The following is a 26,049-nucleotide window of genomic DNA, read 5'->3' on the forward strand; positions in this document are numbered from 1 at the left end:
CAATATGTCTGTGAACGACATCATTCTCAGACAAATTGCATCTGTCCTGTAGCACAGCAGATATATCAGCACGTCTGGCTTTGTGAACGGATGACCCGCCAACCGCCGGTACACTTTCTGCAGACACCTGCCCATGACTGACATCTCAGCTGGGCAAGCAAATTGAAATGCCCGTCTAGTTGTGATGTCAGCACAGACACATCGGCTGAACAATTGGTAAGTGTGTATGCACTTACCAATCGTTAGACAGGTCGACTGGTTGACCAGTTGTGTTTTAGCGGTGCACCGCACTTTGCCCAATTTCAAAAGGGCAGAATGCGCGGTACCCCGCTAAAAATCATGCCGGTTCAGCGATCACGGGCCGGTGAATAGATGCTGTGTGCATGTGCATGCCATCTATTCACAGAGAGGGGAGAGCTTGGGAGCAGCCCGGCATGTTCGTAAGTGCCGGGCACGCCCCCAAGACTGATGAAGAGGTGACGCATCTTAAAGACATGCCCCTGTTCTCATGGCACCGCCGCCTTTTTGGATGCGCGCTGGAGTGCCCTTTCTACGGTCCGATGCCCTGCCCCGCACCGGACCTAGAGTGAACGCTACTTTGTTGCATGCAAGACACCTGCCACCACTGTCTTATCTCTTGTCCCTGCCCTGATTAGATGGGTCTATGTTGCTATGTTGCTTGACTGTTCTAGCAAATACAATTCCATAATATTTATGTAAGTTTCTAGTCCAAGCAAACTAAACCTGCTCTGCCCGCAAAAGTTGGCATAGTAATTATATAATTTTGCTGGTGTGAGTATGAAATTTCTCCAGCAGTCTAGTGTGTCTCATTGTGATCAGCATAGTGTTATAACCCACAAAATAGTTTGCCATTGATCCATATAAATATTTGTGTATAAACTCTTCCTTGGGAGGTGGCCGGGTTATTTTCTTGAAATCGGTTACAATTCAATTTACCTACTGTAGAATATTTTGAGCACCATTTACTCTTTAATATTTACATTCGGGTATGTGGCTAATTGCACCAAATGCTTTTAAATGATATTATTTATATTTTTTCCCTAGGTACTTCTGACCCCATTTGAGAGAATGGTGACGCTGGGTGATTACTGCGAGCACAATGGCAGTGTGTCCCATGCCTGGTTGGACTATGGCCTTTCTCCATGTTTTTATTTCACTCTGGTCCCATCCGTGCTCCTAAGCTTTTCTTTCCTTCTGGGGACCTTGCAGTCCGCCTTTTATGCCAAGCACAGTCGGACAATGGAACCCAAGTACATTCCTAAGTCCCGCTTGTACCATCTACAGCTATCTCTGTCCATCGTGCTGATGTCACAGGCGGTGGGCGGCCTGATATGGCAGGCCGCAGGTAGTGATGTCTTATATGGATACATGATACTGCATGGCTGCCTCTCCACGGGGGCTTGGGGTTTTAGCATCTGGCTCATTCATTTGGAGCGCACAAGAGCCCTTGAGCGAGAGAGGAGTAGGGGCCACGGAGTGGTACTCCTTCTATTCTGGGCACTGGCCTTTGCTGCTGAGAACTTGGCATTTATATCCTGGAAAAGCCCGCATTGGTGGTGGACATCTATGGATAGTGTGTCGCAAAAGGTAGGTCTCACCATTACAACGTGTTTGGGAGTACCATCTCTAGTAGTAGATACATTAATAGGATAGGACTGGCCCAAAGAAAATTTGATTTAAAGTTCACGGTTTGCCTATTCATGTAGAAGGCAGCCATTGTGTGGGCTATACAATTGCTTCCCTAGGATGAGTGACATATGTAAGGCATGAGGCACATATTTGATTGATGGGCTGAATATTATGTTATCGCTAATTTCTTATGACTTGATAGGTTGAGTATAGGATCAGCCTACAAAGTTTCTGCCTCCACTGTGTACACAACAGAGATAGGGATCTCTACTTACCAGTTTATTTATTTTGTCAAACACATCCATCATACATTGAAATAGATCTTCTAATAGTTGCACTTTGGCGAGAGACCCTATATGTACTATAGCTGTGTAGGTATAATTATGTCTGTACAAACATGGGATGCTTAGGTCTTAGAATGCTCCCAAATAGGGATTGCTGTTGAATATCAACCTTAATCATCCATAATTGACAATACATTGAAGCAGGAGGAGCTGCATGACAAAATCTTGGCTCAAATTTTAGCTCAGAGAAGTGACCATTGAGCTGTATACATTAATACATGATTGGCTGAATCCTACAGGTAACCACAGTGACACCAGTAATATCAGGCAATAGGCTTGATATGAGTGACCTCAAAGTAAGCTGATCATTATCAAATTGAAAATGATTATTACATGTTGGAGCATGCAGGTGAGGATGGTCTTTATGTGTCTGTGTACAGTTATCCCGTGTCACCCAATAACTATATTTGTGGCCAGTTTAAGAATTCATCTGATCCAGACGGCATGGCCGCCAGTCTCAATACCGACAGTGCAAACCCGGCAAGGGATCCAACATAGGCATCGAAATACCGACGCCTATGTTAATCCTGACGCCGGAACTCTGACAGGACGCTGGACCGATCGTCCAACGGCGGGGGTAAGTATCCACATAGCCGGGGATGGGGGGGGGGGGGGGTCAGGTTTAGGGATGACCCTGGGTGACTTAGGGTTAGGCACCCCACCCGGGGAGGGTGAGGCAAGGGGAAGGGGGGGTTAGGTTTAGGCACTGGGGGGAGGTTAGGGTTAGGCACCCCCCAGGAGGATTAAGGGTGCGGGCAGAGGGGGCGAGGCTTATTCACTAAGGGGGGAGGTTAAGGTTAGGCACCCCTAAAGTTGGGTTAGGGGGACGAGGTTAGGAATAGTAAACTTACCTCTGCTGTCTGGATCTCCTCAATTGGGCTGCCGGCATCGGGATTTGAACCACCGGTCTCACGTCCGGCGGTCAAACATACTGATTCCGATCCTGACTCCATTCCCAAGTCCTGGATTTGAAGCATCCCTCTTAAACAATGTTTTTACGTTCCCCCTATGTTTCTCACAACATTGTATGACACATCCCATGATTGTCTGCGTGTAGTTTAGTGATTTTTTTAAACCCCAGCACATATAATTCAGCTCGATTTTCCTCCATCACTCCCAATATCTTTGTAGGTGCAGTTTGGCCTGTGGACTCTGAGATACATCTGCACACTGTTCCTCTTCATGTTAGGAATTCTTGCCCCGGGTCGACCGCGTAAACCATACATCCTTCTTATTAATGAAGATGAAAGGGATGTGGAGCATACGCAGGTGAGAGGAAATAGAATTGAACATGATGTCATTATAGTGGAACTAACACCAACATGAATGGGAATATGAAAAATTGGCATGTTATACTCCCAGCTGACTGCACGCTGCCAACATGATTTTCATATTGCTGAATATGATGATGTGGACAGGAAAGTGATGTGTAAATCGCTACTAACAGAGCACTACTGGGTCATTAGGGGTTATTTCTAAAGTGCAGAACCGCAGGTCTGGTGATGCCACTGGCTTAGTTCTGTGCTCTGGTTCTTGGTTTACAGGTATGTGCATGGAAGTCAAGTTAGCGGCTTTGAATTGGTTTCAGCAGCGGATGCCAGGTGTTTGGCGGGTTAGGGGCATTACTTGCTGAGCATAAATTTACACCTACCGTACTTTTGTACCAACATGCAAAAGAAATTTGGGGCACTTTTAAATTAGATAGATGGAGTGGGTGCTATTATTATGTAGAGTTAGGGACGCCAGTACAGTGGAGCCTTGATGCAACCTGGCTCTTAACCATGTATTTGCAAATATATGCAACAAAGACCTCTGGATTTCTATTATCATGTAGTATTTAGACCTTTTTGCTGTGTGTTCAAGGGAAACTTTTTTTTTTCTGTAGTCCAGAGTAAACTCCTCCCCTTCACAAGCACCCTTGAAAAACCATTTGGTTGATATGAGCAACCACTATTTTGTATAGCTGGAGGGATGACAGCCTTCCCCTTCCAGCAAAAAGGACTTGGCTTTATGTTGATTAGGGCTTGTCCAATTCTGCGATTGGGACACATTTTATACCGTAAAGATGCACTAAAGCATGAAAGTACATTTCTTGGCGCATGTCAACCATTGTAACGCAGAGCTGCGATATCTATGGTCGTCCGTACATGCTAGCCAACTTAGACAATTTCATTACGATTTGTGTGTTCAGAGATGTGGCAGGATGACTTGACTGAAAGATATATATTATAGATATCTTTCAGTGTGTACACCCAATATCGTTTGTCCTGTCCTACAGAAAAGTTCAAGGGAAATCGTTCAGCGATATCATTGATTGTGCAGATCGTACCGTGTGTACCCAGCTTCAGTCACACACAGATATACAAGTGTTGCATATAAAATTAATCAGCACAATCTCCTTGTGCGTCCTAGTCGCATCGCATTTCGACTTAGACGCATTTTTGTAAAAAAAAAAAAGAAGCCCGGCACTAGAAGAGTTGCACGGAACCTGGCGGCTCACTCACACCAGGCACATCACGCTGCATGGTGTATTGAGGATAGATGAGCCAAGATACATCTGTATCTACTCTGTGCATTGTGGGTCTTCCTGCCTTGTGGTTTGTATATCACTCTTAATGAGAATTATTTACTAACACTGGTCAAATTTGCAAAGAAAAACCAAAACTCCTAGGAACTCAGCAGCGATTACTTTTATTGCCTAGTACAAATTAGACAATATAAGGAAATTTCACCTTGACCTAGTTTTAGTGCCAGTTTACATTTTGGTCAATGTTCGCAAATAACCCTCAGTGACTTTGGATGGAAGATGAAATATGATCGTGTAAGGAATTAATCTTTTATTTCTCTTTATTGGAGCAATAAAAGGAGAATCAGTCTTTGAATATTTTTATTGAGTTATCAGTTATTGTGACATCAAAGAAAAGACTGTGTGGGGCACTTCAGCCTGCAGTTCATTGCTTTGGTGGTGATGCAGGGGGTGGGGGGGGGGTTTTGTCAGGAGGAGCAGGATTGTTAGTTCTACTTTTAATTGTAGGCGTTGATATATCATTGTTTGGACATCTCCTGCTCACATCACATTTACTGTTCATCTCTGCCTTCTGTGTCATTGTTCTACCATCTTGTTTGTTTCAGCCCCTGTTGAGAGATCCAAATGAGTCCACATGGCAGGGTTTCTATAAGAAGGTGCGTCTACTTGTCCCATACATGTGGCCGAAGGGGAGTGTTCTGCTGCAGCTCCTGGTTCTCCTCTGCATGGGGTTGATGGGTCTAGAACGAGCCATCAATGTCTTTGTTCCCATATACTATAAGAACATAGGTAAGATGGTGATTTTAAATGAACCGAGTCTCTATGCCTCTTGTTCACCACTAGACTCCTAATTCCCATACTCCTCATATTTCTGGTACCTCGGTCACCTCCGCTCACACTCTTCATGCTGACAGTTACAGGATTACACCTCTTCCAGGTTCTCTGCTTCATTCTCACTGATTTGCTGTAGCTGCAGCTTCCCTGATGCTTTATGTGATTCTGTACATTCTCTCTCTGTTAGTGGACGAGCTGACGGAAGGGTCTTCATGGCACGCACTGGCACTCACTGTCTGTATATACGTTCTACTCAAGCTTCTGCAGGGTGGAGGAGCAGGTAACTTTGCAGGAGGAATATTCTGTTAGTTTTAATAATCACTGTAGCCATCATCAACTGATTTTGAGCTACAAATAAACAACGCACAATGTATCCATTTTAGTTGTTAAAATAAATATTGCCTGCACTTATATACCTTTGTGGTGGGAGAAGACCAAAGAGGTGCTGAAGTTTGTGTGTTTTGGTAGAGTAATGGTTACCCTAGTCCTGCATAGCACACATGCAGTTTTTCAGGGCACACAATCTTTGATCTAGATGAGAAAACTTTGTTCTTTAAGGGTTAAACTTTGTTCTTTAATTGCTCTTAAAGTTTTCGAAAGAATCCTTAACACAAAATCAGCATTCAGCTAGCAGCTGAATATACATATGTAATCCGCCCGCTGTGCGGCATCATTGTTTGCCACGCTGGAGCTTTGAATTATTTGCTGTCATGAGGTGTGTAAATGCCTATAAATAATATATAAACGGTGATGCCATCACTTCAGTATTCATTAGTAATAACATACATGACATTAAGATATTAATGTTCTGTGCCCATAATAAAATTTACTTTCTAACTGTCCAGTTTATTTTTATCTATACTAATGGATGTCTGTCACCACATTGCAAGACTTTTAATTTTTTTCTTCTTTATTCATATTAACACTGTTTTGCCCTCTGTCCCTCCACTTCTTTTATTTAAGGTGCAACGGGTTTTGTAAGTAACTTACGAACCTTCTTGTGGATCCGTGTTCAGCAGTTTACAAACCGCATTGTGCAGATCCGCCTCTTCTCCCACCTCCACTCTCTGTCCCTGCGCTGGCATCTCGGACGTAAGACGGGTGAAGTGTTACGTAGTGTGGACAGAGGAACCAGCAGCATCAACAGCCTATTAAGGTACTGTCTTGGATGACATTTCTTATAGTAGTGCACTATACATTCTGCTAGGACCATGTATGAGTGACCACTTTATATCTCTCTGACAGTTACATAGTATTCAGTATACTTCCTACCATTGCGGATATTATCATTGGGATCATCTATTTTACGTCTTCCTTCAATGCCTGGTTTGGACTGATCATTTTCATCTGTATGACCTTATACCTGAGTAAGTATGGGGGGAGGGCTAGCGAAGGATTGTCAGCATATACAAGTCATATTTCTATAGAGAAAACCAGCTCTGTAATATAAAGCTATATACCTTCTAACACCACCAACTTTGTGACAGACCTGGTTGGTGCAAAGATCATACACATACATATGTGAGACATGCAGTATTAAGCAAGTTAATGGCTGTGATTTTCTAATTCTGCAAGTCCCAGTACAGGGGATATGGCAAAGGGCATGGGCAGGACAAGTGAACAACCCTTTTAGTTGATGTTGTAGTAGCTTATTAGTGCGGTTTGTTCCTCTCCTCCCACATACAGGTTTTGTATATTAACCTTCTGTTTTCTAACTTACAGCCCTCACCATTATCATTACTGAGTGGAGAACAAAATACCGCCGGGATATGAACACCAGAGATAATGAGGCCAAATCCCGAGCCGTAGATTCGTTGCTGAACTTTGAAACGGTGACCGATATTTAGCTGCTTTTTTTGTGTTAAATCACTGCAGTATGTTCTGTTCCCTGTTCATTCATTGTAGAGTTTTCTTTTTACTGTAGCTACTTGTTGTTCTTTAGGCTTAAACCAATGACTCCCAACCTTTATTTATTAGCTTGACATTGTTCAGGGACCTTGATTATCCATTGTGCCATTGTTTGGGGATCCCAAGTGTCAGTGTGCCGTTGTTCTCTGAGCTCCATGTGTCAGTTTGCCATTGTTCTTAGAGTCCCAAGTGTCAGTGTGTCATTGTTCTTGGTCCCCAAGTGTCAGTGTACCATTGTTATGGGTCCCCAAGTGTCAGTGTGCCATTGTTATGGGTCCCCAAGGTTCAGTGTGCTGTTTGACTGGAAACCCTAAGTTTCAGTGTGTCATTGTTCTTGGTCCAAAAGTGTCAGTGTGTCATTGTTCTGGGTCCCCAAGTGTCAGTGAGCTGTTGTTCTGGGTCCCCAAGTGTCAGTGAGCTGTTGTTCTGGGTCCCCAAGTGTCAGTGAGCTGTTGTTCTGGGTCCCCAAGTGTCAGGATGTCACTGTTCTTGGTCCCCAAATGTCAATGTGCCATTGTTATGGGATCCCTAAAAAGTGTCCCACAAAATATTGTATTGCACACCTATCTTAGAAAAAGCCTCTGCCGTAAATGGGGTGTGGGTAATAAAACTGTCAATCCTATTCCATGCAAAGGGTGCGAGTTGCTGTTGCAACGGCGTTAAAACACCGGCAACAGGCCGGCACCTTTCACCCCTCGCAGCCCGCTCCGAGGCCGAATTCGCTTAAATTTGCTCAGAGCCCTATGGGGCTGCGAGCACTTTTAAGTGAATCCGGGCTACCGTCAAGCGCGGCCATTGTCGTGACGACTCGCACTCTCAAAAACATTGCATGGAATAGGATTGACCCCTTTGATAAGATGGCTGTAAATTACATTTTATATAAAACAGAGCATTTTACGTGTTTCATGGTGCAGACAGTATAAAAATGTGTTTCTAGCATTAATATGATGGCCATATAAACCCAGCAGTATGCACCTGTTGTGGACACCCAAAGGTGGCAGAGATTTTGCACATTAAGGGGTGGATTCTGAGTCGCACACAAAAGCGAACGCAGCAGCGTGTATTGGGGGTCGCCTGTGTTGCAACTTTATGCAAATGGACAACAAACTCCTTCCCTTGTGTACATCTGTGCGGACGAATGTGCAGGGACTGAGATGCCCATTCTCAGCACCCGTACACGCTCTAATACTGATTGGTGTGTCCTTATACGCCGCCAACGGTCGCATCATTGTAAATTGAATCAGCCCTATGGCAGGTGAAGTTTCTTAGTTTGACCATGGCCTCCTATGCTTGCGGCTGTGAACACAGCTGCTTGAATTGTCACAACACTCCCATAATACGACCACTGAATGGCCCATTTATGCCTACACTACTGGCCATCTCCCAGTCACCACCCAGGAATGGCCATTACTTCTCCACCATCTTTCTAAAACCGTTCATCTCAATCACAGCAGCACCTTTGTGTGTACACACGTAACACACACATATGCGCAGTTGTGTGTGTCTGTTGCAAGCAACTTTTGACTCTTTATTATCTTTTTTTGGTCAATAGGAATTGCTTTGTGGCTGTGTAATGCTGCTGTTCTTACAAACTTATTGCTGACACTTTCCTATCATAATAGGTGAAATACTACAATGCTGAGTCTTATGAGGTGAACAGATTCAATGATGCAATAGTGAAATACCAGGTAAGAATTGATCTCCCTCTGATGTCTATACATCTCCCATCACCTCCTACGTCACACTGAGCCCTGATGAGATCTATACCATGTCCAGAGAGGTATGTTCTCCTGTATACCTCCCCCTAGGCAACTGCATCCTGTGGCTCTCCTGCTATTGTTGTAACCACAGATTGCCTCTGCTTGTCCTAGACGACTTCTGCATTTTGATGTCCCTGAGATATTTATTCTGTGTAAGGATTTTAATGGATTTATTTTCTGAAATGTTTGTCTTTGTTACCAGGTATCGGAATGGAAAGTTAATGCTACACTGGCCATGCTAAATCAGACCCAGAACCTTATCATTGGGATGGGACTGTTGGCTGGGTCTCTTCTCTGCGCTTACTTTGTTACTGAAAACAAGTTTAAAGTGAGTTGAAGAGTATGTGTGTATGGGTTTATTCTGTATTGATAAATACCTGGTCCCTGACTCTTCCTTGCACACAGGTTGGTGACTATGTACTATTTGGAACCTACATCATCCAGCTCTACACACCGCTTAACTGGTTCGGCACATACTACAGGTGACTGACATTTTTTTCCATATGTTACCAAATATGAGAACCGCCTATGAAAATAGGCTCACTCCCTTCACTGACATCATTAATAGGCCATTTCTGTTTCACCCTCTTTGGGTCACTGCTGACTTTGGGCTATAGAGGGTACTGGAGCAGTACTGAATGCATTACTGCAAACTTTTGCTCCCCACTAATTTGTTTATGATAAAAGTAACATTGGTAAATAAAATGAAATATCGTGATCATTCAGTTTATCAAGGTGCATTTGACTAGCATTGCAGCACCTTTTATTATCTTCATATCTATTCTTCATATGCTTAATGTGATTCTGAGTTTATAGTGGGTGGGATCGAACAATCTTTAGCCAATGAGATCATCAGAATGCTCACAGAAGCGCAGAATATATATTCAGGTCAGGAGATCATAGTCTAGTGGGAGGCAGTGACCCGTCCATTCGTGTGAACATAGATACTATAGTTAGGGTGTAGATGTATTTAGTGAGGTTGCTAGTAATGCCACCTGTAGACCTATGCTGTTTTATACAAAGGACAAATGTCATCACTCCAGCATGTATCACTGGTCTTAGGTATAGCTTGAACAAATGTTGGTTACCATCTAAATTGTTGCCTGTAAAGACTTTGCTATCCATTCTATGCATTCAGTGAAGATGTGAAATATATTTTATGCCTGAGTGCTGTCATTTATACTTTTTTTTTTTTATATACACTCCTAAATGTGTTAATGAAAGCAGGGTGGCATGTGACTGGTGTCATGATATGAGGAGGGGAATGGAGGCAGCAGGATGTCACAGACTAAGAATTTCTGTATTCATTAACTGTTATTTATATAGTGCACACATTATGCAGCACTTTACACAGAATATTTAGTCATTCATGTTATTCTGTGCTCCTGGAGAAATTATAATCTTTATTCTCTTTCACATGGAAACACATAGTTTTGTTAGAAACTAATTAGTATGTATGATTTTGGATTGTGGGATGACGCCAGTGTACCTGGAGGTAACCTATGCAAATATGGAGAGAACATACAAACTCGAGTTAGCTAGAGCCCTGGTTGGCATTAAATCATGACCTCAGTGCTGTCACTGTGGGACTATGTTATGGAAGGAGTAGGATCACAAAGCCACATAAAATATATCAGGAGATGACTGTGGTGTTAATGTGGACAGCATCGCATGTGATGGGGACATTAAGGATATGAGGAGGAGTATGGAGGCAGCAGGAAACTACAGACTGAGATTAATATAGTGGAAGGAGCAAAGGTCCCTCAGCAGTGCGGAGTATATCAGAAAATGAGTGATGTGCTAGTGAGGACATGCATGTGACTGGGGCATTGACAGTGTTGTGATGTGGGGGCCACAATCGCCAGTGATTACAGCAATGCCCAGTGCATCCTGAGGATGCTCCGGGGAGCTGTAAGGGCAACCGTGTAACTGAAGAGTCCTAAGGACTTTCCAGGCGGTACTACTGCATAGATTCTGGCTGCAGGGTGCCATTCCAGACACCCTGCTAGCCAGATGAGGCTAGCAGCAAAAAGCTCAGAGGGCCAGACCAAATGATTCCACGGGCCTTATATGGCCCCTGGGCCTGAAGTTCCCCATCCCTGTATTAGACAATATTTCGTCCAATTCGACGGATTGGACCGGCATATCGTCAAAATCGTAAGTGTATGCTCTGTTGGCCCATGCGCACTCCCGTTTGGTCGTCAGTTGCATTGTCAGGTCTGTCCTACATGTAGCTCAATCTGATAATGCGACTGACGAGCCCATGCAGCAGTTTCGGCTGGTGCCAACATGTCCGGCATCGGATCGTGTAATGTGTACTGCCTGCCCGATATGTCAGTCCGTCGCATTGTTAAATTTGTACCCAGCTTAAGAGTGAGATATTAGAAGGAGCAAGGGCCCTTAACTGCTCAGAGCAGTAATATCAGGTTCCTGTCACATTATTGTCAGAAGACTGCAGAGCCAAGTATACACACTTCATACATCTAACTTGTTTATATATTTTATATCTGCTCTCCAGGATGATTCAAAATTCTTTTATTGACATGGAGAATATGTTTGAACTGTTCAGTGAAGACCAAGAGGTGAGTGGATTGGTTGTTCCCAAGCATCAACAGAATACTAAATTGTTGTAATAGCTCAAGTTTAAGGCTGGGTACACACCTAAAGATTTTCTGTCCAACCATCCAACTAGTTGATTGGTTGGAAAGAAAATCTGGTAATGTATGAAAGCAAATGACAATCAGCAATTTGATCCCAAACGCCGGAAAATGGACAAAAACTGTTGTTTGGACAAATTGTTTACATCAAACATTTAACAAACTTGTCTGACGACCATTTTCATCTGTTTTCTGGCATTTAGGAAATTGCTGATCATCAGTTACTCCCATACGTTACCAGATTTTAATTCCAACCATCCAACTAGTTCAGTGGTTCTCAAACTTGGTCCTCAGGACCCCACACAGGTCACGTTTTCCAGGTCACCCAGCAGGTGCACAGATGTATTCATCATTTACTGACACATTTTAAAAGATCCATAGGTGGAGCTAATTATTTCACTTGCAATTCTGTGAGGAGACCTGCAAAACATGCACTGTGTAGGGTCCTGAGGACCGAGTTTGAGAACCTGTGAACTAGTTGGATGGTTGGACAGAAAATCTTTACGTGTGTATGCACCATAAGTGTTTAATCCCCTCCTTTCATTTTGGATGTTGTATTTTGATAGCTGTTGGCATGTGGAAAATTTGATAAGAGGAGCAGGCATCTTAGTGGGTTGTGGTGGCATTTGATTGGCTACTCTTTACCTTCATTCAGGTCATGTGTTGGCTTTACCAGAGATACAACAGTCTAATGTGGATTAATTAATGGCACCAATTTCTATGTAAAGATAAAATAGTATTTTTAGTAATTACATTTTTATTCTTTTCCCTAAAACTACATGATAGGAGAAATATTTTTATTTACTCCCTGCTGAATGTATCTCACACCTCTTATTGGCATTAAATGTCAGTTGCATTTGAGACAGCCTGCCATCTAAAGAGAATATTATATGTATGTGTGGTCACCTTTTTTTCTCTTTCCTCATTGTTGAACCGTAGGAGTTGCTGGGTGCTATAGGAGCTGGCACTTAAACTAAACTCCTCCCCTCTGCAACTCCTAAGAGGCCAGTGCGATTTAAGTGCCCTCCGGAGTTGGGCATGTTTCTGGGAGGCTGCGGTGACAGCCCTGTTATTTAAGTAGGTTTTCTTTTAGTTTGTAAACCTTTTTATTTCTTTTCACTTAGATTAGCTGGCTTCCACAGCCGCTGCACTTCCCGCTGTCCGCTGCTGCTAGCAGCGCCTGCTAGCAACAACGGACAGTGGGGAGTGCAGCGGCTGTGGAAACCCGCGGGGCTCGCCGTTCAGCAGCCTCAGCGGTGGGGAGCTGAATAGCATCACTTCACTATGGCACTCAGGTCTCACTGAGACCACCGGGGACCGGAGGGCACTCTCGCCCTTTTAGAGGGTGCAGGAGTGCAGCACTTTCCTGTATGATCGCTGCTATTGTCTGCAGGTCTCAGTGTCGGCTTCCCTGCAGGGAGTGTGCACACAGGCATCCCTGAGCAGCGGGCTATACCAGTATTTTCCCTGGCGAGGGGGGGGAGTTCACTGGTATGTACAGCGTAGCAGCTCCTGTGTGGAGGGGACGGGGCTTGTGAGAGGCTTGTATCCCCCTCCTGCTGTGGTGCAGTCTGGATTTATAAGTGCGCACCACCTCCACTGACGCCATTCCTGTGTTGACTGTCGCGGCTGGGTCGGACTACAGTTTCACATAGGATCAGCTTCAGCTCCTCTTCTCTGCTGCTCCTGGGTGCCTTTTCAGGAAGGCTAAGTGCTAGTATTGTATATTTACTCTCAGTGGCCAGTGACATTGTTGCCATATCAGACTGCTTCTAGCAGGGGTCGAGTGGGTTTATGGCGGACAAGGCAAAAGCCGCTAGGACTAAGGGTGGCAGTATGGCTTTGTTTTATACTTTTGCCCAATGTCACATGAAATTGCCATGTGGAAAGCAGGACTCGGGCGCCTTGTGCACAACATGTCAGTCGGGGCCTGGTGATGCGCTAGAGTCAAGGAGCACGGCATCTGCCATGGGCTCGGACGTTGGCAAGGTCAGTGTCTAATTTGATGCAGCTGGTGACGCTTCAGCGAGTGGACCAGGCTCAGGCCACAGCTACATCAGCTCCCTCAGCACCAGGCCTTGTGTCCTTCCTCCTGGAGGGGGTGGGGTCTGAGCCACTTTGCCTTCGGACCATGGAGTGAATGGCATCTGGGTTCGCGAAGTTGTCGTCTTACCTGGAAAGGTTTTTTGAGGATCCTCAGCTGCATGAGACCCACAAGCGTCTTCCTTCCTCCAGGGTCTCCTTGGAGGTGTCTGATTTGGAGGATGAAGAGGGGTAGCTTCTGGATGAGGTTATCCCGCCGGAAGGTGAGGACCTGGATTCCTCATGGGGTGGAGGACCTAATTTCTGCGGGTCGGCAGTCCCTTAAATGGTTGGATTTAGATATGCGGAGTCAGCTAGGCCTTTCAAACGTCGGCGCAAGAGTTACCTCTTCTTTCTGATCTGTTTGGAGAAGCTTGGAAAACGCCGGATAAAAAGTTTCTGGTCCCTCGCAGATTTGACACCCTGTATCACCTTCCAACGGATCATGTGTCAGAGTGGGAACAATCTCCCAAGGTTGATGCCCCAGTGGCACGCTTGGCCAGGTACACTGCTCTTCTAGTTCAGGGCTCTGCGGCCTTTAAGGAGCCAGTGCATAAGAAACTAGACTGTTGCCTTAAGTTCATCTTTCTGAGTTCTGGGGTGGCTATCCGCCCTTTGCTAACCTCGGTCTGGGTGGCCCGAGCGATGGAGACTTGGGCTGATAAACTCGTTGCGGGACTCCAGGGGGGCTCGTCCAGGGAATCTTTACTAGACTTGGCGGAGCAGCTCCGTGCGAGCAGCAAACTATGGACCTGATTCAGACCCGGACGCTAAGAAGCGTTCGCTCGTAGCTGCCGATGGTTCACATTGTGCGTATGCATCGCAGTGCACGTGCATGAGCCAGTCTCTGCGATCGGGAATCGTGCGGTCGTAGCACAAAGACTGAACGCTATCTTGAGTGACCAGACAGTGCTGTTGTGGGTGGGAACAGGGGAAGGTGCTTGTGAACGGGGGAGTGGTGGTCCGAACGCAGGCGTGTCTGGGCGTCAAAACGGCCTTTAAAGGGCGTGCATAGTTAGCATGGAGGCGTCATTGTACACGTCACCTGGTTCTATTTCAGTCAGCACTGATCGCAGTGCTTGTGGCGGGGTAAGGTCTACCTCAAGCGCTGCGTGCAGCTCCAATGGCTCTCGATGTTACCGATTAATTATATACTTGCTAGAGATGACGTATGTTAAGAAAGGAAAGTGGGCGTCTTTATACACCTGCGTCCGCTGATTGCCGTCCCATTGTAAGACATAGAGGGTGTCCTTACGCCACACAGTGCGATCATGGAGTTTGCATTCCCGGCCCCGTTTGGCAGCGAGCAATCGCGGCTTAGCGTCCGGGTCTGAATCAGGCCCTATGTTTGTGAGGCTGTCCAGGATGGGGCTCGCGTTGCTTCCCAGGTCTTGGCTACGGCCATAGCGGCTAGGAGGGCCCTTTGGCTCTGTACCTGGGATGCGGTTCCGGAGTTGGAACAGAAACAGAGTTTCTACTCCAACCTCTTCCTTGTTCGGAAGCCGAACGGCTCCTTCCGCTCAATTTTGAATCTTCAGGCCTTGAACACCAAGCTTTGGATGGATAATTTTCGCATGGAATCTCTCCGTTTGGTGATCCACAGCATGAAGGCCAACCAATTTTTGACCTCGCTCAACTTCAGGGACGCGTACCTCCACGTTCCCATTTGGACAGGTCATCCATCACTCTTTGCTCTGATTCACAGTGGGCTTGGCTCACTATCAGTTCTGAGCCCTTCCATTCTGTTTGGCCACGGCACCGCGCGTTTTCATGAAGATTATGGCGGTCATGGTGAGTCTGTTGTGCAAGGAAGTGATTGCGGTCGTTCCCTAGTTAGACTATCTCCTCGTGAAGGCCGATTCGGCTTCCCGGCAACCTGGGCCGCGTAGTGCAAGTTCTTCAGGATCACGGCTGCATCCTGAACTTTGAGAAGTCTCATCTGATGCCTTGTCAGCGACTGCTGTTCCTGGGGGTAATCTTCGACAACTCTCGCAGCGGGTGTTCTTCCCGGAGTCCAAAGCCCAAAGCCTCCAGGTTTTGGTCACGAGAGTGCTTTTGGTGCTCCGTCCATCACTATTGCTGTGCATGAAGCTGTTTGGGTACGATGGTCTCCACCTTCGAGACCATTCAGTATGCCCGGTTTCACTCGCGAGAATTCCAGTGGGAAATTCTCCGGCATTGGTCGGGGCGCACGGAGGACCTCTCATCTCAGTGTCCTGGTTTGGTTTGCCAACACTCGTCACTTCCTTCAGTGGTGGCTGGTGTTTGATCATCTGCTCCGGGGATGATTCTTGGTCACCCCGGCTTGGGTTATAGTGAGCACAGATGCTAGTCTCCTCAGTTGCGGTGCTGTGGTGTTGCGCCTTCGACTCCAGGGTCTTTGGTAGTCGTCAGAGGCGGTCCTACCGATCAATGTGCTGGAACTCCGAGCCATCTATGTAGCTCTGTTAGGGGGCCAATCTATCCTAGCCGTTCGGCCGGAAAATGCTGCGGTGGTGGCGTATGTGAATCATTAGGGCAGCACCAAAACGCGGGAGCCATGTCAGAGGTATCCCGCATTCTATCTTGGGCGGAAACCTTTGTTCCTGTAATCTCGGCGGTGTTCATACAGGGCGTGGACAATTGGGAGTTTGTCATCCTCAGCAGAACCACCTTTCACCCGGGGGAGTGGTCTCTCCATCCGGAGGTCTTCCAACAGTTGGTTCGGAAGTGGGGTCTTCTGGAGGTGAACCTCATGTCTTCTCACCACAACTTCAAGTTCCCCCTAGATTTTGTGCGAGGTCCAGAGACCCACTGGCTTTCGCAGTGGATGCCATGACTGTTCCCCCGATTCCCATGTTACCTCGAGTACTCAAGTTTGTCAAAGAGCAGCAGGTATCAGTGATCCTGTTGGCTCCGGACTGGCCGCGCCGGTCATAGTACAAAGCCATTCTCAAGCTGGCGTTGAGTTCCGGCTGGTGTCTTCCACTTCGGCCAGATCTTCTGCTGCAGGGTCCATTTCTGCACGTGGACCTTCCTTGGTTGGCTTTGACGGCCTGGCTTTTGAGGCCAGGCTCTTAAAGGCTAAGGGTTTTTCTCCTTCCGTGGTCCGTCCTATGTTGCGCGCCCGGAAGCTGGAATCGTCGGGTAATTACCATAGGGTCTGGAAGATGTACAACTTGTGGAGTGAGCAGCACGAGGTTCTTGCTTCCAGGTTTTGCCTTTCTTGTTTCTTAGTCTTCCTTCAGTGAGGCTTGGAAATCGGCTTACGCCTGCGGTCCTTAAAAGTGCAGATTTCAGCTGTCTGTTTATTTCCAATGGCATCTGGACCTGCTTCCCGAGGTTCTGACCTTTTTGCAGGGTGTCTTACAGATTCGGCCTCCATTTTTGACCGCTCCGTGGGATCATAACCTGGTCCTCTCTGCTCTCAAACAGGCTCCCTTCGAGCCCCTGGATACGGTGGACCTTAAATTCGTCACTTGGAAACTGGTTTTCCTGACGGCGTTTGCCTCAGCTCGGCACGTGTCCGAATTGGGTGCTTTGTCTTGCAGGCCGCCTTTTCTTATATTCCATGACAATCGGGCGGTGCTCCGTAACGTCCATATGTTCCAACCGAAGGTTGTTTCGGCTTTCTACTTGAACCAGGACAAAGTCTTTCCGGTGTTTCCTCCGGCGACGTCTTCCCGGGACCAGGAAGATATGGCTCTATTGGATGTTGTCCGGGCCCTGAGGATCTACTTGGACAGGACTTCCTCAGTGCGCTACACAGATTCTTTGCTGGTCCTTTTAAAAATGCTCAAAAACGTGGGTGGCCTGCTACGAAGCACACCATGTTTTGTTGGGTTCGCTTGGTCATATCTCGGGCTTATTCTGGAGTGGGATGACCGGCACTGGACAGTGTGTCACCAAATTCTACTAGGGCGGTGGCGACCTCCTGGGCAACGCGGCATGGGGCTTCCGCAGAGCTCACGATTAGTCATGTGGTATTTTGTTTTGACTGTCGTTTCCCTACTGTTCTGTTTTCTGATTGTTACAACAGTTTCACTGAGTTACTGCTTCTCCTTACCATGCCCTTTGGAAGTTGTACTGGCCTCTTGGGAGTAGCTTAGGCTTAAAGTGTTAGTTCTTAGTTAAGTGCCAGCTCCTATAGCACCCAGCAACTCCCATGGTCCAGTGTCCCCCAGCATGACTCAGAGAAAAGGATTCAACGGTAAGTAACCAAAAATCCCCTTATTCACTCGATGAAATGACTGCTAGGGGTAAATTTACTAAGATTCGAGTTAGCATTCTCTGGAGAGTTTGGGCTTTTTTTTTTCCACTCACAAATTTACTAATGCGAACTCGGAAGAGAATTCTCCTTTGCTAAAAGAAAATTGTGGAGAGTTAGCAAACTCTCTTCACTTCACCATCGGCCAAACTCGAGTAACTTTTCACTAGTGAAGATAGGATTCGGGAATTTACCAATATGAGAGTTTCTAAACTCTCATGAGAACGGACAAAACTCCTGTCCAAATTCGTGAAATCAATTCACCTGCCTGTGAGCTGCGAGCTCAGCAGAAACATACACAGATCAGTGTGATCCATGTATGTTTCTGCCTGTAATTAGTAAATGAAGGTTTAATTTTTTTTTTTAAATGACCCCCCCCCCTCCAAAAGCATAGCCAGCCCCAGGCTGCTCGGCCAGTCCTGGTTCCAAAAATTACGGGAGAAAAATGAATAGGGACCCCCCTTATTTTAGGAACCAGCAGCTGGCTGCAGGGCCATTCCTGGTTTTATAAATGGGGGGAAAAATTGCGTACGAGTCCCCTATATTTAAAACCAGCACCGGGACCATACCGACCAGGGTGTAATACCACACAGCCAGGGGACCCTATCACCGGGTCTCCTCAGCCAAAGCATTCACACCCCAAGCCGGTCAGCACAAGCCGGGGATCTCAGGGGAGGTGGGGACCCCCCCCAAGAAGGGGTCACCCTCTGCCGACACCCCAGGCTTAGGCTGAAGTCCGGGGCTCTTCCCCGCACCCCTGGGCTGTGGGTACGGGGGTAATAATGGGGGAAATAGTTCAAAACTATTGTATTTTACAGTGGAACTACATGTGCCAGCATGCCTGCCCTTTGGCACTTGTGGAACTACAAGTGCCAGCAGTTGGCCGGCACCTGTTCCCCCACTGTAAAATAGTTAAATAACCACAACACTCACACACCGTGTATAGTAAAACTTTATTACATACCTACCTACCCCACTCACACATACTTACTTGTTGCCAGCTGTTCTGTGCCCTTCTCTCGTAGATTCCAATGGGGGTACCTGGAAAAGAGATCGTATACTCGCCTCCTTCCTTCTCCGTTGCATCCCCGTACTTGGCAAAATAAAAAAACGACTGAGCCGATCCATGCCATACATGTGTAAGTATATGTTGTCACATATACTTACACTACGCAAAATGACAGATGATCGCTGTCATCTGCATTTCCCACGGACCGCTAGCCAATCAGCGGCCGCTTTACATGTAACGGCCGCTCATTGGCTGGTTACAAGTGGGTCCCAGCCAAGTACAGGGATGCTACGGAGAGCGGCTCCAGGAAGAAGGTGAGTATACGATCTCTTTTCCAGGTACCCCCCCATTGGAATTACAGAACAGCTGGCAACAGGTAAGTTTGTGTGAGTGGGGTAGGTAGATATGTAATAAAGTTTTACTATACACGGTGTGTGAGTGTTGTGGTTATTTAATTATTTTACAGTGGGGGTACAGGTGCCGGCCAAATGCTGGCACTTGTAGTTCTTCAAGTGCCAAAGGGCAGGCTTGCTGGCACCTGTAGTTCCACTGTAAAATACAATAGTTTTGAACTATTTCCACCATATTATTCCCGTACCCACAGCCCCGGGCTCAGCCTAAGCCTGGGATGTCGGGAGGGGGGGGGACCTTCTTGGGTGGGTCTCCAGCTCCCCTGAGATCCCCAGCTTGGGGTGTGAATGCTTTGGCTGGGTAGACCCGGTGATAGGGTCCCCTACCTGTGGCATTACACCCCGGTTGCTTTGGGTCTGATGCTGGTTTTAAATATAGGGGGCCCCCTACGCATTTTTTTTTTCCCCTATATTTAAAACCAGGACTGGCCCTGCAGCCAGGTGCTGGTTCCTAAATTACGGGGGAACCCCTACATGTTTTTTCCTAGTAATTTGAGGAACCAGGACTGGCTGAGCAGCCTGGGCTGGTTATGCTTTTTTGGGGGGGCCCTACGTCTTTTTTTTTTTTTTTTTTTTAAACATTTAACCCTTGTTTTACAGGTACAACACAAGCCGCCTTCACATATCTCTCTGATCTGTGCAGGCTGCTTGTTCGGGAGAGTTTGGCAGAGAGGAAACACTGCAATCTCAGGTGAGTAATCTCATCTAAACTTGCTACTCGGGGGAGAAATCTCGATCTGCTTCACCATAGGAAAACTCACTCTCAGCTAGACTCACTTCTTAGTAAATTTGTGAGTTTCAGGAGCCTCAAATCACCCAAGTTTCGGCGATGCTAATCAAGTTTAAAAAAAAAAAACTTGATTAGACTCGATTCTTAGTAAATTTACCCCTTAGAGTATGAATGACTGTGTAAGGATGATACAGTACAGTCACGTTTAATGTTACTGACAAGTTTCGGAGATGTTACTAGAGAGGATGGAGAACTGTTCACGCATCCTGCAGTGTACAGAGAAGCTGTCCGATGATGAGCATCTGATCGTTTACCATATGCAGGATAAGGATTCAAGTGTTCGGGCTATAACTGAGCAGCTTCTCCTTTCATGTTCCCCAGGTGAAGGATTTGGAGAATGCCCTGGAGATGAGATTCCACACTGGAAAAATTGAATTTGAGAATGTCCATTTCAGCTACACAGACGGGTATGGTGTTACGCTGTTGGCTGTCTTATATTTGCATATATACACAGGCATTAGGTTTAGAATAACCCACTTTCTGTGTTAAGTGAAAAAAAAAATCCATGCACGTAAACAGGTTTCTCCTTCATCCACTATGGGACACTGGAGTTCAAGACAGTGGGGTATAGACGGTGGTAGAGTAGAGCCTAGAACTTTTAAATAATTTAGAAATGTGACTGGCTCCTCCTTCTCTATGCCCCATCAGCCCCAGTTTACAAATTGTGCCCGAGAGAGCCGGTGCACTGTGGGGCTGTCTCCAGCCCTTTAATATTTTATTTGTTTTAAATTTTATTTTTACATATGAGGGCAGGCAGACTGCTTACTGTGACAGTTGGTCTGCTACGTGGGGCCACTGGGAAGGGCACCGCCACGGCTACTGCAGCCTGTGTCCAGTGACCCTGAGGGGGGACCTTAAACAGTGAGTCATCGGACTCCATGAGGACCCGCCACAACTGAAACCGGTTCGTGTCCGGGTTTCCTCATTTTCCCCCCAGCCCAGCATCCCGGCCGCAGCAGTCTGTAAGTATATCCCACCACTACTGACTAGCTAGAGTTGTGGGCCAAAACCCTGGGCTCAGTGACAGTGCGCACTGCCGCGGCTGTCACACATACAGGCTCCTTCCCTCTGCCAGTGTTACTAATGTGGCAGTGTCTGAGCTGCTGACGAAACCCGCCGCGGCCCTCGGCAGTCAGCGTCCGGGTCTCGGGCTTATCCCTAGCCACTGTTCCCTCTCCTATTTAATGATGGAATGGACACCGGAAAGTCGCGGGACCCTCTACAGCGAGGGCCTCGTGTTGTACCAAAAGGGAGCGTTGGCGACAGTGCGGTGCTGCCGTGGCTGTCACTCTGAGGACGCTCCCGCCTCACCTTGCAAGACCTAGCCGCAGCGCTGACAGGATAGCCCGGTTCCGCCATTTAACATCCGATAGGGCGGGCAGCTTTAAATATTGGCTGCTATAGCATAGCAGTTCTCACAGCGCTAGCACATAGATAACAGGGCCAGGGGGCAGGGCTCAGCGACATCGCGATAACGCTGAGTCCAGGTTAGGGATGGGACATCGAAAGAAACCATTGGAAGTACCGATGTTTTTAACATTGAATACAAAACATTATTTCTACTTCAGGTTCCATAGGGGGTCCACAGGGTTGACCTTGGGGTATAGCTGGATCTGGATCCATGGGCACCACGTAGTTAAAGCTTTGCTGCTCCCAGGATGCAGTGGGTCCATCCTCCTATATAACCCCCCCCCAGCCACAGGCACCTCAGTTTTAGTTGGTACCCGGTCGGAGTCGGTTCACCCTAGGCAGGGGTGCTGCTGGGCAGCCCCTAAGTTTATCTTTAGCTTAATTAATTTTTTAAACTTTTTATGAGCGGCAGCTTTAGACTGACCATTGGACGTCTAAGCTGCCGCTCCTCCATCCCCGCTGGCGCCGCGACGCCAGTACCGATCTGGGGATCGCGCGGGACCTCAGAGCCTGAACTAGCACAGGCTCTGGGCTCTCCCTGGACTGCTGCCGGACGCGACGGGGTTAAGGTAAGCCGCGGGTCGTATGCATCTTTTATGCAGTCTTTAATCTCTGGGGATAGACAGGAGGCGCTAGTACAGTGGCGGCGGGCTCCCCTGTTAAGGCATACCCCGCCGGACCACTAGACCACCAGGGACCAACTGCCGGTAAGCGGGAGCTGGCGTCACAGGGGTTCATCACTAACCAGGGGAGAGAGCCTTCCCTGTTTAGCGGCTCCTCAGCTCAGCCTTTCCTCATGTGCACTGGCGACGCTGAGCTGCTTCCTCCAGCGGCCACTCCTCCTCTGAGGTCTCCGGAAGCCATCTTTGTAAGGGTGGGCAGCGCAGATCTCTCCGGGGCTGTGTGATCTATCCCCCTTCTAAAGGTTAGTGTACACAGCGCTATAGCCCTCCCAGACACTGAATCTAGGAGGTTGATTGTAGTGACAAAAGTGCAGGCTGTTTTTACTTTCTGCATGGTATGTGACTTTTTGCTAGTGCTGACTGTGGGCCTGATTCAGAGCCGGACTCTCTGACCAGAGCGCTCGCTCTGAATCAGTGCCCTCCTACATGGAAATGGAGTGGCCTCCTGGCCGCTCGCATAGCTGTGGGTGACCACCCACAGCATATGCGAGCGGCCAAAAAGATGGTCGCAATGGTCAAGACCATCGCGACCATCGGGCTTGCGACGGAGATCCTGCGGTAGGGTCTCGCTGCCGCAAGCCCAGGAGTGATTTTGGCTCTATCAGAGTCAAAATCACTCCCACTGACATCACTACTGATGTCAGTGGGGCCGGCTTCAGACGGTAGGCGTTCCCATGGGAACGCCTCTGTCTGGCAGCCACGCCCCCGACACGCCCACCAAAGGGGGCGTGCTGTCAATCAACATCGACAGCACGCCCCCTTTGGTGCGAGACCCGGAGCGACAGCTTGGCTGTCGTTGTCCGGGTCTCGCGCATGCGCACGACGGAGCTTCCTCCGTTGTGCGCATGTGCATTGGGGGAACATCGACCCGCTTGCGAGCGTCCTGCGCTCGCGAGCGGGTCTGAATGACCCCCTGTATTTGCTGTTTTTCTACTGTCAGTCTATTCCTATCCCTTTCCTTCTCCTCCAGCCCTGGCAGGTGTGCGTGGGAAGGGCTTTTCAAGGATCTCACATATATAAATTCACGGATTTGTGAGGTCGGTCACATACTGTTGTGTGCTACACGTTGCCATATTTGTGGACTTTTGTGCTGCACACTTGGTAGTGCTAGCTTCCCGGATTGTTTTGCTATATATCTTTGGGTATATATCGTTATATCTATTGTTTAGCATGTCTGATGAGGAAGTTGAGCACTCGGCTGCTCCCAGTCTGCTCACTTGTAGACGCTGCGCTGCAGTGGGGAGTATGGAGGATTTAGCACAGGATGGTGTGTGTGCCAGGTGCCGTCTGCTACCGGGTCCCTCTCATCCCAGAACGTTGGGATCAGATCCACCTTGGGCGATGTTTTCCCAAGTGCTGGTTTCCATCACGGACCGTCTGGCGGTTTCGATCTCCCTCCCCCATAGGGCGTTAGCACAACCTGCCATCCCTTCTTCTCCAGGTGTACCGCAATTGTTACAGTCTCCCCCTGGGCCTCAGACAGTTCATCCATATGCGGGGTTCCCTATGTATGTGCAGTCTCCTCCCATGACACAGCAGTCTGTCATCCCTTTTCAAGGTGTCCCGCAAGCTAATTCCCCGTGGGTCGATGTGTTCTTCAATTCTGTACAGAGTTTGGCGGCCTCCTCTTCGGCTTTTAAATCCTTGCTGCGTTGTGACAAGCCTCAAAAACGTACTGTTCCATCATCACAGTCTGCGCAGTTATCAGACTCAGATGCGTCCTCAGATAAGGGCGAGTTGCATGAGGATCCTGATTCAGATTCCCCTGCTCAGGAGGTGGAGACGAGGTCTACCATTAATGTCCCAGCATTAGTGCGGGCGGTGCGGTCCATTTTAGATATTGAGGATGATGCTCCGGCCCTAAATCCAAATATCCAAACTTTAAGCAGACGAAGGAGACGTCGGCTGTTTTTCCTTTATCTGACCAACTGACTGATCATATGGCGGAGGCCTGGCAGTCACCTAGCAAGAGGTTTCAGCCACAGAAACATTTAAGCACTAGTTATCCGTTTCCTGCTAGTCATTGCAAGAAGTGGGAAACTCCATCGGCGGTGAATTCTCACGTCACTCGCCTCATCAAAAGTGCTACCTTACCTGTGCCGTCTATTTCGTCCTTAAAGGACCCCACGGACAGGAAAGTAGAGACTTGTTTGAAGTCCATTTATTCTCTCTCAGGGGTGGTGGCCCATCCGTCCATAGCCATCTCTTGGGTGGCTAAAACCATTGAGAGTTGGGCCAATGTACTAGAGGATACGCTTCCCGAGGAAGCTCAGGAAGTGCAAAGAGCTTTAATTGGTCAAATGAGGGATGCTGCTTCCTATATTGGGGAAGCATCTTTAGATGCTAGTCTCCTTACCGCTAGGGTGTCTGTGGCAGCAGTCTCTGCTCACAGGTCTTTGTGGCTTCGATCTTGGAGGGCGGATGCAGATTCCAAGACAGGCTTAGAGGCCTTAACCTTTAATGGGGAAATTTTGTTCGGCCCGGACCTTGACAAAATTGTTGAGACCTTAGCAAAGTCTAAGTCGGCATTCTTACCTTCAGCTGCTGCACCTTCTAAACCTCGGACATCAGCCTTTCGGTCCTTTCGGACTCAGGGTAAGTCCAAGGGTCAATCTTTCCCCAGACAGTCGTTAAACAAGACTGCCCCTAAACCAAAAAAGCAAGCCTGGGGCACTAGATGTCCGGCTTCCAAACCTGAGGATAAGCCTTAAACCTGATGGTAATGGCCTCTCTCTGGGGGATCCCAGAGTGGGAGGCCGAGTTCTTCGCTTCACCCAATGCTGATGCAATACAACCACGGATGCTTGGGTACAAGAAGTGGTCTCCCAGGGGTATGCCTGGTCCTTCTGGAACAGACCCCTTCAGTATTTCTTCTGCACGAGCCTTTCCCTAGACAAGACCAAGGTGTTGTTGATCCAGGAAGCCATAGAGTCCTTGCTGAAAGCAGGGGTAGTTGTTCCCGTTCCGCCATCTCAACGCGGGACGGGTTACTACTCTTCTCTATTTCTGGTTCCGAAACCAAATGGGTCTTATCGGCCCATTCTCAAACTGAAATCTTTGAACAGGTACCTCAAAGTGCCTACGTTCATGATAGAAACTTTGCGTTCCATCATTCTGGCTATGGAACTGCGGGATTATATGGTCTCCCTGGATATACAGGACGCCTACCTCCATGTTCCTATAGCCCCTTCACACCAGCAGTATCTGAGGTTTGCTATACAACATCTTCACTACCAGTTCCAGGCTCTACCCTTTGGTCTTTCCATGGCTCCAAGGGTGTTCACAAAAGTGATGGCTGTCATGGCGGCACATCTGCGCAACCAAGGTATACGGCTTCTGCCATATCTAGACGACCTCCTATTGCTGGGCGGCTCTCCGGAGGTCCTTTTACAACATCTGCACCTGACGATCGCTTGTCTCCAAACGCACGGGTGGCTAGTAAACTGGAAGAAGTCCTCTCTCATTCCATCACAGAGGATGGTTCATTTGTGAGCCATTCTAGACTCCCGTCAGCAACGGATCTTCCTGACTCCGGAGAAGGTTGCCTCTCTACAACTGCAAGTGAGCAGTTGTTTAAAGAGTTCCCATGTATCAGTGCATTCGGCAAAGAGAGTTCTAGGGTCCATGGTGTCGACATTCGACATGGTGGAGTATGCCAAATTCCATTCCAGGCCCCTGCAGGGGCTGATTCTATCCAAGTAGAACGGGTTACCTCACCGAATCAGGACGCAAATGCTTG

At 47.6% G+C, this 26,049-nt stretch overlaps 1 protein-coding gene across 2 annotated transcripts in view; it reads left to right on the plus strand.

Annotated features, from left to right (window-relative positions):
* The window catches only part of ABCB6 (ATP binding cassette subfamily B member 6 (LAN blood group)), a 57,064-nt gene that overhangs the window by 16,177 nt on the left and 14,838 nt on the right, over positions 1-26,049 (plus strand). For both annotated transcript variants that reach the window (XM_088472338.1, XM_088472336.1), the window contains exons 2-13: positions 1,066-1,608; positions 3,126-3,263; positions 5,127-5,310; positions 5,543-5,635; positions 6,319-6,511; positions 6,601-6,722; positions 7,078-7,187; positions 8,886-8,951; positions 9,226-9,351; positions 9,429-9,505; positions 11,542-11,605; positions 20,539-20,624. In XM_088472338.1, coding sequence (XP_088328464.1) covers positions 1,090-1,608; positions 3,126-3,263; positions 5,127-5,310; positions 5,543-5,635; positions 6,319-6,511; positions 6,601-6,722; positions 7,078-7,187; positions 8,886-8,951; positions 9,226-9,351; positions 9,429-9,505; positions 11,542-11,605; positions 20,539-20,624 — 1,778 coding nt within the window. In that variant the 5' untranslated portion in view covers positions 1,066-1,089. The remainder of the gene's footprint in view (positions 1-1,065; positions 1,609-3,125; positions 3,264-5,126; positions 5,311-5,542; positions 5,636-6,318; positions 6,512-6,600; positions 6,723-7,077; positions 7,188-8,885; positions 8,952-9,225; positions 9,352-9,428; positions 9,506-11,541; positions 11,606-20,538; positions 20,625-26,049) is intronic.

Source organism: Taudactylus pleione, unplaced genomic scaffold (genome assembly GCF_031769625.1).
Source record: "Taudactylus pleione unplaced genomic scaffold, aTauple2 ptg000122l, whole genome shotgun sequence".
NCBI classification, from domain to species: Eukaryota; Metazoa; Chordata; class Amphibia; order Anura; family Myobatrachidae; genus Taudactylus; species Taudactylus pleione.